The sequence below is a fragment of the Oreochromis aureus genome, linkage group 1, assembly GCF_013358895.1.
Source record: "Oreochromis aureus strain Israel breed Guangdong linkage group 1, ZZ_aureus, whole genome shotgun sequence".
In the NCBI taxonomy this organism is placed as follows: domain Eukaryota; kingdom Metazoa; phylum Chordata; class Actinopteri; order Cichliformes; family Cichlidae; genus Oreochromis; species Oreochromis aureus.
Window position 1 is genome coordinate 26,709,988 of NC_052942.1, and position 16,006 is coordinate 26,725,993.

A 16,006-nucleotide genomic window follows, 5' to 3' on the forward strand; every position below is an offset into this window, starting at 1 on the left:
GAAGAGGGAAACACCCAACAGTTCCACCATCCACTCATATAGGTGGCGGTAATGCACTTGTAAGTGTGGTTTGCCAACCACCATTAACCTCCAACGAAGAAGAAGCTAGAGCAGGGATGCTTCAGCGTTTACTTACCATAACGACGGCAGTTCAAACGGAGGTGAGGTGGTCTGCAGTAAACTGGACTAACCGATAGAAGGACCTGAGGCGTCGTTGCACTTTTTTGGGTGAATTAAATGTGTGTGTGTGTACTCTAATCAGTAATAAACGCCTTTAGCTAGCTAAGAAGAGAAGTTGGGAGAAAGCTGTTGTTCGGTAGTTAATCTGTGCACATGAATGAATTTACCCTGACTACTGAAATCACTCTTGTGCCTGCTGTAGTCCAGACATTAGCTCTATTGCTTTGTTTGTTCAAACCGGCTGCAGGTAGATGAAGATGAGGCACTGAACCGGTTTATATGAGAAACACAGAAAAGTCTTTGGGCCTTTACTGGCGGATGGAGAAGGATCGATGCAAAATATCGATGGTATTGGTGCTAGTATTGGTATCGAATCGATACTAATGCAATGGATACTTTGTTTCTGTTAAGTTCAGTATGTAGCCCACAGAACAGTGTTTAAAGCAGAAATCTTTTTGGAAATGGAAAAATATACATCTGACATGCACTATGCAAATGTCTGAACTTTTTGTGTTGATTGTCTCTTTTATTTACAGCATATATCCCATTTTATCAACAGTCACGTTTATATTCCAAGTCTTCAAAAAACCCTGTTGTATTAAGTCATTATTGTGCAAAGTAAAAATTACAGCAATTTAGTGGTTTTAAAAAAGGGGTTCGGAATTTGAAAATCAATGATGATTTAGCTCATAAATCATTATACATTGTTCTCCCCTGCATAAGTTGCATTTATAGGCTAAAAACATATCTGTATTGGTATCAGCAATACTGACCCTGTATTACTTGGTATCAGATCAATACCAAAATTTCCAATACTGCACACCACTACTGCTCAGTCACAAACCAGTGTTACCCTTAGTTCTGCAGACTCCCTGCGGCCTTTGAGAGAAATAATATGAATCATTAATATATATTGTTCAATGCTAAAGCAACAGCTCAAACATAGTCATAAAACTGACCAACACCAACCATATGTTTCTTTCAGTTTTCCTGCAGATGACCCTGATGCAGCAACACAACTAAACCAGGATTGGAAACCTGTCCCATCATCTCATCTTTGTAAATCTCCAACTCGAAGGTGAAGTATTATACTTGATAATCTGTTCATATTTATAGAGATTTGTCTTTTTTGACAAACAGTTCACATGTTAGCTGTCAGCAAAACTGTAGACTGAAAAAAATGTAAGATCAGAACTTCTGAACCTGAAGTGTGCGAGGACTGGGAAGGATCAGACTTCATTTCAGCTTTGAGGAATAAACTTCACATTTGATTGATGATTCTTTTCTGTTTGTGATTACAGGCGCTGCCCTCAAATTCAGACTTCAGCACGATCCAGTGACAGCGGACAAATCTTCCCATATTTTAACCGTTAATGCTGAATACACTCATTTAATATTGTAGTGAATTTGCTGTAAATCCAAAATTAACTGATAAAAAAGGACAAAAGCTGTTTCAATGAGAAAGTTAAAGACCAAAAAAAAAAAAGAATCAAGCATCTAGGCTTGCAGACTGCTTCTACAAACATTTGTAAGGAATGGGTCGCTCTCAGGAGCTCAGTGAATTCCAGCGTGGTACCGTGATAGGATGCCATCTGTCCAGCAGGTCTAGTCGTGAAATTTCCTCGCTACTAAATATTCCACAGTCAACTGTTAGTAGTATTATAACAAAGTGGAAGCGATTGGGAACGACAGCAACTCAGCCACGAAGTGGGAGGCCACGTAAAATCACAAAACGAGGGAAGCGGATGCTGAAGCACATACTGCGCAGAGGTAGCCAACTTTCTGCAGAGTCAATTGCTACAGACCTCCAAACCGCATGTGGCCTTCAGATCAGCTCAAGAACAGTGCGTAGAGAGCTTCATGGAATGGGTTTCTATGGCCGTGCAGCTGCACCCAAGCCTTACATCACCAACCGTAATGCAAAGCGCCGGATGCAGTGGTGTAAAGCACACCGCCACTGGACTCTAGAGCAGTGGAAACGTATTCTCTGGAGTGGTGAATCATGCTTCTCTGTCTGGCAATCTGATGGACAAGTCTGGGTTTGGCGGTTGCCAGGAGAACAGTACTTGTCTGACTGTATTGTACCCAGTGTGAAGTTTGGTGGAGGGGGAGTTATGGTGTGGGGTTGTTTTTCAGGAGTTGGGCTTGGCCCCTTAGTTCCAGTGAAAGAAACTCTTAATGCTTCAGCATACCAAGACATTTTGGACAATTTTATGCTCCCAACTTTGTGGGAACAGTTTGGGGATAGCCCATTCCTGCTCCAACATGACTGCACCCCAGTGCACAAATCAAGGTCCATAAAGACGTGGATGAATGAGTTTGGTGTAGAAGAACTTGACTGGCCTGCACAGAGCCCTGACCTCAACCCAATAGAACACCTGTGGGATGAGTTAGAGCGGAGACTGCGAGCCAGGCCGACATCAGTGTCTGACCTCACAAATGCACTTCTGGAAGAATGGTCAGAAATTCCCTTAAACACACTCCTAAACTTTGTGGAAAGCCTTCCCAGAAGAATTGAAGCTGTTATAGCTGCAAAGGGTGGGCCAACTTCATATTAAACCCAATGGATTAAGAATGGGATGGGACTCAAGTTCATATGTGTGTGAAGGCAAATAGCTTTGGCAATAATAGTGTACAGGGAGTGCAGAATTATTAGGCAAGTTGTATTTTTGAGGAATAATTTTATTATTGAACAACAACCATGTTCACAATGAACCCAAAAAACTCATTAATATCAAAGCTGAATGTTTTTGGAAGTAGTTTTTAGTTTTAGCTATTTTAGGGGGATATCTGTGTGTGCAGGTGACTATTACTGTGCATAATTATTAGGCAACTTAACAAAACCAAATATATACCCATTTCAATTATTTATTTTACCAGTGAAACCAATATAACATCTCCACATTCACAAATATAGATTTCTGACATTCAAAAACAAAACAAAAACAAATCAGCGACCAATATAGCCACCTTTCTTTGCAAGGACACTCAAAAGCCTGCCATCCATGGATTCTGTCAGTGTTTTGATCTGTTCACCATCAACATTGCATGCAGCAGCAACCACAGCCTCCCAGACACTGTTCAGAGAGGTGTACTGTTTTCCCTCCTTGTAAATCTCACATTTGATGATGGACCACAGGTTCTCAATGGGGTTCAGATCAGGTGAACAAGGAGGCCATGTCATTAGTTTTTCTTCTTTTATACCCTTTCTTGCCAGCCACGCTGTGGAGTACTTGGGACGCGTGTGATGGAGCATTGTCCTGCATGAAAATCATCATGTTTTTCTTGAAGGATGCAGACTTCTTCCTGTACCACTGCTTGAAGAAGGTGTCTTCCAGAAACTGGCAGTAGGACTGGGAGTTAAGCTTGACTCCATCCTCAACCCGAAAAGGCCCCACAAGCTCATCTTTGATGATACCAGCCCAAACCAGTACTCCACCTCGCTGGCGTCTGAGTCGGACTGGAGCTCTCTGCCCTTTACCAATCCAGCCACGGGCCCATCCATCTGGCCCATCAAGACTCACTCTCATTTCATCAGTCCATAAAACCTTAGAAAAATCAGTCTTGAGATATTTCTTGGCCCAGTCTTGACGTTTCAGCTTGTGTGTCTTGTTCAGTGGTGGTCGTCTTTCAGCCTTTCTTACCTTGGCCATGTCTCTGAGTATTGCACACCTTGTGCTTTTGGGCACTCCAGTGATGTTGCAGCTCTGAAATATGGCCAAACTGGTGGCAAGTGGCATCTTGGCAGCTGCACGCTTGACTTTTCTCAGTTCATGGGCAGTTATTTTGCGCCTTGGTTTTTTCCACACGCTTCTTGCGACCCTGTTGACTATTTTGAATGAAACGCTTGATTGTTCGATGATCACGCTTCAGAAGCTTTGCAATTTTAAGACTGCTGCATCCCTCTGCAAGATATCTCACTATTTTTGACTTTTCTGAGCCTGTCAAGTCCTTCTTTTGACCCATTTTGCCAAAGGAAAGGAAGTTGCCTAATAATTATGCACACCTGATATAGGGTGTTGATGTCATTAGACCACACCCCTTCTCATTACAGAGATGCACATCACCTAATATGCTTAATTGGTAGTAGGCTTTCGAGCCTATACAGCTTGGAGTAAGACAACATGCATGAAGAGGATGATGTGGACAAAATACTCATTTGCCTAATAATTCTGCACTCCCTGTATATAGCCTTATCTTTGACCATTTACACGCTGCTGTTTACATTCAGGAGCATAAACCGTAACTGAATTTGGTGTATAAGAAAGCTGTTGATCACAGACAGCTTCTGCTTTTAACACTGAAATGTAGTCCCCTTCATGAAAACAAAATGATATTTTTCTCTGACAACATTAAATAAAATCTGATAGATGGTCTTCACTTGTATGTTGAACTAAAAACTTTAATGTGGAACAGTGATTTGTAATAGTGTGTTTTATTTGGCATAAGGTAATCAAGAGACAGTAATATACATTTTAATTATATAATTTTCTACAGGACTGAATATAGCATCATTATGTAGAAGTCCAGAGCTTCTGTGCTTTATCTGGGGATCATGTGAAGTGTTTGTAACATCAGGGAGGGGCAGCCAACTGCTGCAACCAGTTGGGGGTCATGGGGAAAGAGAGAGGACTGAAGAAACACTGTGAAAGTAGCATCAGAGATTAATAATTACTAATGATTAAATGCAGAGTGGTATATAAGCGCATCATGAGTGAAAAAGGTGAGTGAAGAAGAAAGACTCAATGCAAGCCCCAAGCAGCCTAGGCCTAATGCAGTGTGTGTGATTTCAAATCAGTTGTGTTTTTACAGTATGTCAATGAAAAAATAACTGCAAATTCAGACGCGTGAGGTTGTGCTGAAAAGAATGATACCAAGCAAGGCAAGGTAAAAAAGCAAAGAACAAAAATAAACAAAACAATCAAAAGTAGCCAATTATATTTTGGACCTCAGAATATTAATCCAACAAATCATGAAAAACTGGGTTAAAACTTTTTAAATTTTCTACTTATTGGGTACATATTTATTTATTATACAAGCTATACATTACATAATATTAAAATTCACATGTTTATGTAACTGAAATGTTTAGCTATGTGGGCTACATGAATTAATAAAAAAGTTATAGACAATATTTATATGAAACGTGTATACTTACTGCATTTTAATCTTTTTAACCATATGTAACACCTGCATATGTGTTTAAAAAAAAGGCTTTGATTTTGCCACCCATGTTTAGTAAATTATTTTCATAACTAGAAATGCAAATATAAATGATACATTTTTTAAACTTATACACAGATTTTGTAAACAATGAAGTTAACCAAAATGAGAGAACAATCAGGGGCCTGTTCTTCGTACCTCGCTAAGTAAGTTAGCCGGATTTGAATGTTGACGATTTCGCGTGATCTTGGATCGTTCGGTTCTCCGAAGCTCATCTGGGGCTTGCTGTCATAGCAACAGATCCGTAAGCGTAAACCTGCTCGGGAGCAGGTTTACTTTATGTAAACAGGATTAGATCGCGGCCTCTCAGGTATGTCCGCTGCAGTTATATGAAAGCAAGAGCGATATTTCGCCACTGTTTTACCATAAATAAATATTATCAATGTAACTAAAGATAATGTATTTGATTCTTTTATTGATTTCATACAGATACATACAGGTCATTTCCGAAAAAAAGGGAAATGTACTATTAATCATTCTATTACATGTAGTAGATCATGTCAGATGTAATTCATATTTTAGAGTAGTAATAGTAAATTACTACGTGCAATCAAGATGACAGACCACGGCTAAAAAGCGAAGGTGGATTTGGGAAGTCTGTCGCAGCCATGTCCTGTCCGTTTGTACGCGAGCAAGGAAGGTGCAAGATTGATAAGGAGAGTTTACAGAATTTAGCGTATATTGCGGGATAGACGGGATCCTTTAGCTCGGCGCGACGGTGTGCTCATAGAGAGATATCGATTCTCCCGTGAGGGTATTATTTTCTTCTCTCTCTCTCTCTCTCTCTCTCTCTCTCTCTCTCTATATATATATATATATATATATATATATATATACTTACTGTACTGTATATACTTACTCCCGACTTACTGTGCATGCTTCAGTCACCCCTTGCATGGGAACAGGTAAAAGTGATGGAGTGTTATTCAAACTACACACATAAAACCCACAATGTCAATAAATGTCACAGTACAAAAGGGGTGTGACGAGGGGTGCAGGACCACCACCTGTCTTTATTTGCTCTGCCCTTTTCTTGGTTGCTGTTATAAACAAACAGATTATTCCAGGGTCTCTTGTCATAGACTAAAAAGCAATATAAGTGATAAATATTACCATTCTGTAGAATATTCTTATATTTCACTTTTACTTTTTCCCATGTTCTAGTGGGTCCTGTTGTGGCTCTAATGTGAAAGAGGATATGATGTAATATAATATACTGTGGTATAATATAATATCACATGATATAATGTAATATCACGGATCACTTACGAGTTTAATTTGTCAGCAACTTTCTGCCAGCCCTCTCTCCTTGCTTTTGCAGCCTTTGCAGTGTTCCCCTGCGTTTTAATTAAACTCTGAGACTCCTGATATCCCTCAATCAAGAGTTCTTGCTCTGCTGCCGTGAGATACTGCGCGCGCTCCTTCGACATCTTCGCCGACCAATCACAGGGTTGCCGATCAATGTTTCTACTATCGATGCGTAGCCCCTTTTAAGCCACCCAGTGATCTCAGATTACTTCAGCCAGCTATACTAATCGTCAACAACAGGTTCGGAGAACCGGATTAGCGAGCTCAAAGTTAGCGCGATGATTTGATCTTGGATGTGTCATTTGATCTTGGATGTAGTAAGCGAGGTACGAAGAACAGGCCCCAGGTGTCACAATAAGATGCCCCACAAATTATTTGTGCCAGTAAAAAAACAACAACAATTGTCCACCACAAGACAAAGAAGAACATCACAGGGAGAAACCCTGCAGGCCTGACAGCAGGAGGTGTATCACTCCTGTTTTTCACCTGGAGACAGTGTTCACATTGCATTCTGCCTATGTGACATTCATTAGTGCCCTCACTGACACACAAAACAAAACGACTACACAACACACTAACTACACATAAATGACTCCGCGATTCCTCACAATGTCACTGTAGGTCAAGACAATGCCATTCAGCGTAAGGATCTGGTTAGATACTAAGACAACTGGGTCAAGTGATGACTTTTTAACTAATGGTTTAATAACTGCCACCTTAAAGGCCTGTGGTAAAGGCTGAATGTAATGATACATCTGTGAGATGATTATGAATATTTTTTTCTCTAATGGTTAAATTTTGTTTGTGAAGAAACTCATGAAGTCAATACTAGTTAAGGTTAAAGGAATGCTTGTTTCAACAGAGCTCTGTGACTGTATTGGCACACTGTATTGAAGAAAGTAACAGTAGAGACAATATATTGTTGCATTTGGTTACAGCAAAAAGACATCTACTATAATAAAATGTCTTTCTGCTGTGTAATCCATTAATGTAAATTTAAATGATATTAAGAAATTATCAGACAAAATAGGGTTTTCAAGGAATTCTATTAAATATTCAGTTTCCATGTCATATGTCAGAACAAGCTCCAGACTCCAATAGGTGGGCTCTTATACATTTTGCGAGAATCCAAATAAATCTAATACTAGATTAAATGCTGTATTGAGTCTGTCATTTTTGGCATCTATATGGATAAATTCGTCCACTGTAATTATTTTACCTAAGTACTAAAGAGGGAGTGAGAAGCAGAAAATCTTAGTAAAGGCCAGGTGGGGAATAGATAACAACAAATAAAATTGGTTATCAGTGTTTCCAGTTAGAGAGGACAAGGCTAAGAGTAAGACATTCACAAGAATTAAAATCGTCTGGGTCTATGGTTGATTTAGAAAAAAAAAAAAAAAGGCTGGAGTGAAAACTTGCTGCCACTCCCCCCCTCCCCCCCCCAGCCCGTGGTTCTAGGATTCTGCCAATTAATCTAACTCTAACCCTTGATTCATTAAAATTAGCATAATCATCCTGCTGTAACCAACTTTCTGTAAGGCAGAGCAAACCAATATGTCGATCAATAATTAAATCATGTACTAACAGGAACTTAGAAGAGAGAGTTTAACCATCCACATTTAACGGTTTTACTATTCTGGTGGGAGGGAGGGAGTTCGATGTAGCGACTTCACCCCAAACCACTACTGCGCAGGCTCTAACTCCAAATATGTAACATACTATTCCCCATAAACTGTTGATTTATTTGTTGGTTTTAGTACAGTATGAGGAAGTGACACCATGTCGTCCATCTATTATACAATCATTAATCTCGACACCAATTTATTTTATTTTTTTTCTTTTTATTCAGGCACATATGTGGGGACCTATATACGGACTGGTCCTGCAGCACGTTGTGTTACCAGCAGGTCAGGAAGAGGAGTGTGTTGACCGTCCTCTGTTGCTGTGTGAGCCATTTATTCACACTTACCTGACCGTATGGAGTGAGCCTGGCAAGCTTTTTGTGTAGTCCTTGAGGATCTCACCCACAGCCGACATGTCGGTGAACCGCTGCGTTTGTTTCGTTTCTCGGCTTCAGCGTCACTTTAACTCCCGGACTGCTCGCATCACCACCAGCAGCTGTCATGTGTCCTCTGGGTCTAGTTTGTTACAGGGACAGCATCGACCCGGTACAGTGGTCTGGAGCAGGGATGTTTCGTCTAACAGCTCCTCTCCGAAACCTCCGGACACCTCGTTGTTTGTCCCCGTCTCCCTGAAGGCAGACGCCTCGGCAGACGGCGGTGTGGGAATAGAGCTCACCCAGCCGCTGGATAAAAGTGAGTAAACGAAACCTAAGTAGGTCAGTTAAACTACTCTGGACGGAATAATGTAAAAGATAATACCGGGTGTTGTTTTTAGTTTTTTTTTTTTTTTTTTAATAAAATATAATGAAAGCGTATACTTGTTCTATTGCTTGCGAATGATTATAAAGGTGGAGGTGATTTTCCTCAGATGATGCAACATCTTCTTGTCTCTGCTGCTTGTGTCTGTGATTCAGATGAGCTGCTGAAGGTTCTGAATCGGTTTTACAAAAGGAAAGAGATGCAGAAGCTGGCAGCGGACTCGGGTTTGGATGGTGAGGAACGTGTTTGTCAATTTAGCCATGGAAGGCCACAAGCCAGTGATCATATGCCAGAAAGAGATTTCCTCTGTCTAATAACCTTGTTTATATGTTGACAAATAGGTTATAGGGGCTACATGAAGGGGTTATATACAGATGTGGTCAGAACTTTACATACACTCATCAAGGTTTGAATTTATTTAGGGCCCTCTCTAATCTGCACAGGGTCAAATGTATATAGACTCACTTAAATCTTTTAAGAAGTGATGCTGAAGGTTCTCCAATGTCTTTTAACATAACATGGCCAAGGCCTGTTATCTTCTCATTAGTTATCATGATTGACTACAACTTTTTGACTGGAACTTCACTTTGTCAGCATAAAATAATTGATTGACAACACTTAGTGGATTAACCAATACTCATAACAATGGGAAAGTAACGGAATGAATATCTAGGAAGAGAATTGTAAATTTACACAAGCAGGGAAATTTGCACAAATTCAACACTAGATATCATTGGCTTATCTGTTTTCTCTCCATGCGCATGCAGCTCGTCTGTTCCACCAGGCCTTCATCAGCTTCAGGAAGTATATCCTAGAGATGACGTCACTCCCCGCCGACCTGCACATCATCCTCAACGACATCTGCTGTGGAGCAGGTTTGTCACTTTATGGAGTAACTGTTACAGTTGAAACTGTTTGTTCAGTGACCGTTATATTTAGAAATATTTTTCTGTATGATTTTCTTCAGGTCATATAGATGACATCTATCCATACTTCATGCGTCACGCCAAGCAGATCTTTCCCATGTTGGACTGTATGGATGACCTGAGAAAGAGCTCAGACCTCAGGGTCCCGGCCAACTGGTGTGTATTTTAAACCTGACCAAATGCCACACACTTCGCATTAAAGTTAGCTTTCTGGCTTCCACTACCAAACCATATTTATGTGTTCGCCAGGTACCCCGAGGCACGTGCCATCCAGAGGAAGGTGATTTTCCACGCTGGGCCAACTAACAGTGGTAAAACCTACCATGCCATCCAACGCTACCTGGCTGCTAAGTCTGGTGTGTACTGTGGCCCCTTGAAGCTGCTGGCCCACGAGATCTTTGAGAAGAGCAACGATGCTGTACGTAACTGTGCTCCTGTGTAAACATCAAAGTCTTTTCATGTGTCCTAGTGTGTTTGTGTGTGGAGAAAGGTCACATTGTGTATGTTTTCAAGGTGTCTTATTTTCTATTAATACTGACATTAATTGCACTTTCTCTGTGTGCTTCAGGGTGTACCATGTGACCTGGTTACTGGAGAGGAGAGGACCTTTGTAGACCCAGAGGGTCGAGCAACTGGTCATGTGGCCTGCACCATTGAGATGTGCAGCGTCACTACACCGTGTAAGTGCACCTGTGATAATCATTCTTTAAATTTCTTTTTACATACTGTTTAATATTTTAGGTACTGTTCTGATATTCTTTCTTTGACCTGAGTTTCTGTGATGTTAATAAATAATCTGTCACGGGAAACAAAAATTCCCCTTATAACCATGTATGATTAAATTATAAAGGATGGCACTCAATGAAGTTTGAAACCTTGATCTAGAAAGGATACATTTGTCTTTTAATCTGAAAAAAATGAATATATTTTTTAAAAAAGAAAATGGAGAGGTTATCAATTCATATTAGGTAGTTATTGAAATTTTGTGTATGTTAACTGATTAAAAGGTAGATATTGACCTCAGTTTTTTGTGTTTATAGATGAGGTTGCTGTAATCGACGAAATTCAAATGATCCGAGATCCTTCCAGAGGATGGGCATGGACCAGAGCTCTGCTGGGTTTGTACAACATACTCAGAAACGTATTTATTTATTTATTTATTTTTTAAAACCTAAATTACTTTATTATTCTGTGCATTTGTGCAGGTCTCTGTGCAGAGGAGATCCACGTGTGTGGGGAACCTGCTGCCATAGACTTTATCAAAGAGCTGATGTTCACCACTGGAGAGGAGGTGGAGGTGAGACTGTGATAGACGTGACATCTGAAAGAAAAGATTTTGGCTGATGTTTCTAACCTCATCTTTGGAGATCCCCTTTTTCTAGTCTCATCTCAGTCTTCTTCTCTCTGCAGGTTCACAATTACCAGCGTCTAACTCCTTTCTCAATACTGGATCATGCTGTGGAGTCATTAGACAACCTGAGACCAGGAGACTGCATCGTGTGCTTTAGTAAAAATGACATCTATTCAATCAGCAGGCAGATCGAGGCCAGAGGGCAAGAATGTGCTGTAATCTATGGGAGCTTACCTCCAGGTGAGTATCTGAGGGGTTTTATATTTGTCACATGAATGCTTACACTCAACAGTCACTTCTTAAGGTACACTTTTCTGGTTCTTGGTTGAAGCCCCGTTTGTCTTCAGAACTGTCTTAATTCTTCACAAAGAATTAACCTTTTCATCAAAAGTTTCTAAGGATTTATTGGCTAAACATCCAAGATGTTAATCTCCTGTTCTGCCACATCCCAAAGGTGCTCTGTTGGATTGTGGACTGTAGAGGTTATTTGAGTACAGTCAACTCACTATCAGGTTCTAGAAACAGTTTGAGATTATTTGAGCTTTATTTTATTCTGTTGGAAGCAGCTATCAGAAGATGGGTATCCTGTGATCATAAAAGGATGGACATGGTCAGCAGCAGTACTCAGACTTTGGCAATCAAACAATGCTCAGATGGTATTAAGGGCCTAATAAAATACCCCCCACACCATAACACAACCACCAGCCTGAACAATTGTTACAAGGCAGGATGCATCCATGGTTTTGTATTGCTTACGCAAAATTCTGACCCAACCATCCGATGAATGTCCAAGCAAAACTGGTTACTCAAAAGACCAGATGACACTTTTTTAAAATGCATAACATGGGTAAATGTAACCCATTAATGAGCAGCTGAAGAAGTCCGTCCAATGAAATGGCCAGTGAGTGTATGTCTTTGTGTAGAACTGAGCCAATAAGTAGGTTTGGTTAGTTTTTAGGAGAATAATGGTTTAATGTCAAAATTTTGATTTACAGGCACCAAGCTGTCCCAGGCAAAGAAGTTTAATGACCCTGATGACCCCTGCAAGATTCTGGTTGCTACAGATGCTATAGGCATGGGCCTTAACCTGTAAGTGCAAAGCATACTTTATGAAATATTTTTAGAGCCATATCAGTGGTTGCATGCTTTCTGCCATATAGGATATTGTTCATTATCAAGCTTACATCTGTGCATTTACCTTTCTGTTTTACTTCACCCCACCACCCCTTCTCTCTCTCCAGGAGTATAAAACGCATCATCTTCAACAGTCTGGTGAAGCCTAATGTTAATGAGAAAGGGGAGAAACAGATGGAGACCATCAGCACTTCTCAGGCTCTGCAGATCGCTGGCCGTGCTGGGAGGTCAGCCTCCTTTCTGTGTGACAACAACAATGCAGACAATCCCTTTGAGCTTCTGTTAGGCCACTGTATTAAACTCCATCTTCTGCCACCTGTTGCAGGTTCTCCTCCAAGTTTAAAGAGGGAGAAGTTACAACCATGCACAGAGACGATCTCCCCGTCCTCAAAGAAATACTCAGTCACTCTGTCGATCCTATAGAGGTGATCATTTTACACACAAACACAAAACCTACGTTCTGCTTTCTTGCAGTAACACATCGATCTCATTTTATTCTCCAATTGATTGCCTCAGACTGCAGGACTCCATCCGACTGCAGAGCAGATAGAGATGTTTGCTTACCATCTGCCCGATGCAACGCTGTCCAACCTTGTTGTGAGTAGAGCCGCTCATTTAGTGATCATTGCAAGAATTGAAATGTTCATTATAGCCCTTCAAACAGCAGAATTAAAAATAAATGCATAAAAACGGGGGGGAAAGATGTTTTCCAGCTACATGTCATGGTCTTCATCAGTGAGGAGAGTTTACTGAGATGGGTTAAATAGTTGATAATGTGGTAAAACAAAACCTGAGCAGTCTTTAGATTGAAACAGAAGGTGGTATTTCACTGTAGAGTGAGTTTCAAGTATTTTTCAGGAGCTGTGTTTTTATTTGAGACTGTTAGCTGCTTTTTTTTCTCAATAGTTTGTGAAACCGCCTGAAAAATTCTGTATTTGGTTAAGACTTAAGATCTGAAATGCCCAAATGTAAACAAATACAACTGATTGGTCCAGCACACTGTTGCATGTATCCTTTCTCTATGCAGTCATCAGTTATAAGTGCACATTACATGAAATTATTTGATAAAAGAACATTTTCATGACAAAACTATGTTGTAATTTTGTAGCAGCATAAAAGTATGTTTACAATTTCCTGTTGTAGCAGAAATGAAATTAAATATTGTTTTGTGTTTCTGCGAGGTGCAGCATGCGTACTGAAAGAGTGAATCAAAATGAACCCTATTAGAAATGTGTTTAGGCTGTGAATGGGTACATAAAGCAAAACACACAATTTTTTTATATTTCAGTTTCTTTTTTGTGTGTGTGTGTTTTTTGTTTTTTTTAGTTTTTTTTACTGTTAGACATTTTAAAGACACGTCTTATTCAAGATAGTAAATGCTCTCGTTCTCTCGCCCCCTTCTCAGGACATATTTGTCAGCCTCTCTCAGGTGGATGGTTTGTATTTTGTCTGCAACATTGACGACTTTAAGTTTCTGGCGGACATGATTCAGCACATACCGCTTAACCTGAGGTCACGCTACGTCTTCTGCACTGCTCCCATCAACAAAAAGCAGCCTTTTGTATGTACCTCCTTCCTTAAGGTGAGTGAGTGGATGTAAACATGAGAAGGCTGCAGAGATTTAAGGTTAATGGTGGAAGGACAGGAGTGAGCAGTAGAGGGTGCTGATGAGGAGAGTAAAAATGATGAAATAAGGGTAAGGAAATTGACCCAGTGAGGCAGTGGCGTAATAACCCTCCTGTCACACCTGACTCTTTTTATGGTCGTATCAAACTGATAAAACAAGAGTAGATAAAATTGGCATGAATGCACAACCTTTGAGATCGAGGGTTAAGTTCTGCATATTTCTATTGTTCGTGTGTGCTAAGGCTCAGAGTATTTAGTTTAGAGCAATAGCATTGCACCTATAGAAGGTAATTTGGTTGTGTAAATAAAACTGTGATTGGATAATAAATACTAAAACTGTGTTCAGCACAAAGTATACGTTTAACATTCACTTTATTATTTGAGTGTGTACAGCATGTCATCTGCACTGTTGATGGATCAATCTCGTTTCTTCTCCAGTTTGCCCGTCAATTCAGTCGAGACGAACCCCTGACGTTTGACTGGGTCTGTCGCCACATCAGCTGGCCTCTGGCTCCACCCAAAAACATTAAAGACCTGGTTCACCTGGAAGCTGTCCATGACGTGTTGGATCTCTACCTCTGGTTAAGGTAGCTTTATATTTCCACCTTTGGCAAGTTGCCTCACCTGTTTTATGTCTTTTTAATATGCGATCATGATGTGTTTGTTTGTATGAACTTTTCTTTGTTGTCGCAATTTCCAGTTTTGCCATATTAATCCTCTTTATTTGTGTCTACCTGCCTCCGCAGCTACCGTTTTATGGACATGTTTCCAGATACTGCCTCAATTAGAGAAATCCAGCGGGAACTTGATGATATCATCCAGCAGGGTGTGCGAAATATCACCCGGCTCATCAGAGCCTCTGACCCAACAGTCACTGACCCACTGCAGGCGCAGAGCAACAGGCATAGCCAGACAGGAAGGGGAACTGGTAGCACTAAGTTTTTGACTGGAAGCAGAGGTCAAAGGGGACAGAGAGCCTCAGGACAGATGATGGACAGCTCTCTGGCTAGTCGTTTGGTGAGAGACGGGCTGTTGACGCCCGATTTGCTCCAGCAGCTGCAGAGGGAATGGTCTAAAGATCAGAAGCAGGACAACAGCAGTCAGAGGGCACTCGATCTGGAGCATCAGAGTAATAACAAAGGGAAAAGGAAAAAGAAGAAGAAATGAACAACCTGTTCATTTTGCTTCAGTGAAAAACTGACATCAGCCTTACAAATCATCTGGTGGTTTGTTGATGTTTTAAGCATTTAAGACGGATGTGAGAACTCCTTCTAGCACTAAAAGTATCCCAGTAAGCGTTGAACTCCAGCTCTAAAACTAAAAAAACACCTTGTTCCTGTGCTACAGATCTAACCAAATGTTTGCTTCTAATCAACAAATGTACAAACTCACTAAAGCTGGAAAATGTTTCTAGCTCCAGTTGCTGTGTCTATGAAGGATCAAGTGTCTGGTGAGAGAATGTCCTCTTTGTGACACCAATAACTGACAGACATCATTGTCAAATGTGCTGTTTCAGCAGCATTTGTGACACCAGAAGACACTGAAGTTCATTAAATGCTTGAAGTTTTCTCAGTCGTCAAACTCTAATACGTAATTTCTATGAACATTTCTTTAACTGAGGAAAAAAGTGAGAGCTCGAACTGGGAATAGGCCTGTTATACAGATAAAATGTCATATTTTTCTCTTTTTTTGTATGCTTGAAATGATATCATAGTAAACAGTATTTTAAATGTGTTGATGTTTGTAGTGTTTTTTGTCAATGTGATGTGCAGCTGCAAGGGGATGGAAACAAAAAGAGCCTGAAGAAGCTTTAGTAAAATGGGAGTTTTACTGCAACATAATATGAGCTGTCTGTCTCCTTTTAAAAATATATATAT

At 40.3% G+C, this 16,006-nt stretch overlaps 1 protein-coding gene across 1 annotated transcript; it reads left to right on the top strand.

The window, feature by feature from the left end:
- The first annotated feature begins 8,580 nt into the window (after positions 1–8,580).
- supv3l1 (SUV3-like helicase) lies at positions 8,581–15,970 on the top strand. Its single transcript, XM_031737954.2, has 16 exons — positions 8,581–9,026; positions 9,248–9,325; positions 9,860–9,967; positions 10,060–10,174; positions 10,268–10,436; positions 10,587–10,698; positions 11,059–11,136; positions 11,224–11,315; positions 11,429–11,609; positions 12,365–12,458; positions 12,611–12,730; positions 12,829–12,928; positions 13,020–13,100; positions 13,909–14,085; positions 14,568–14,716; positions 14,876–15,970. Exons 1-16 carry the CDS (start codon positions 8,747–8,749, stop codon positions 15,294–15,296), a joined length of 2,355 nt encoding a protein of 784 aa, XP_031593814.2. The 5' UTR covers positions 8,581–8,746; the 3' UTR covers positions 15,297–15,970.
- Positions 15,971–16,006: the final 36 nt, after the last annotated feature.

What these genes read in the sequence shown, in the direction of transcription:
- supv3l1 (XM_031737954.2), top strand. Translation starts at nt 8,747, where the DNA reads ATGTCGGTGAACCGCTGCGTTTGTTTCGTTTCTCGGCTTCAGCGTCAC. An exon ending in ATGGACCAGAGCTCTGCTGG is followed by an intron (nt 11,137 to 11,223) that starts GTTTGTACAACA and finishes GCATTTGTGCAG; the next exon opens with GTCTCTGTGCAGAGGAGATC. An exon ending in ATAGGCATGGGCCTTAACCT is followed by an intron (nt 12,459 to 12,610) that starts GTAAGTGCAAAG and finishes CTCTCTCTCCAG; the next exon opens with GAGTATAAAACGCATCATCT.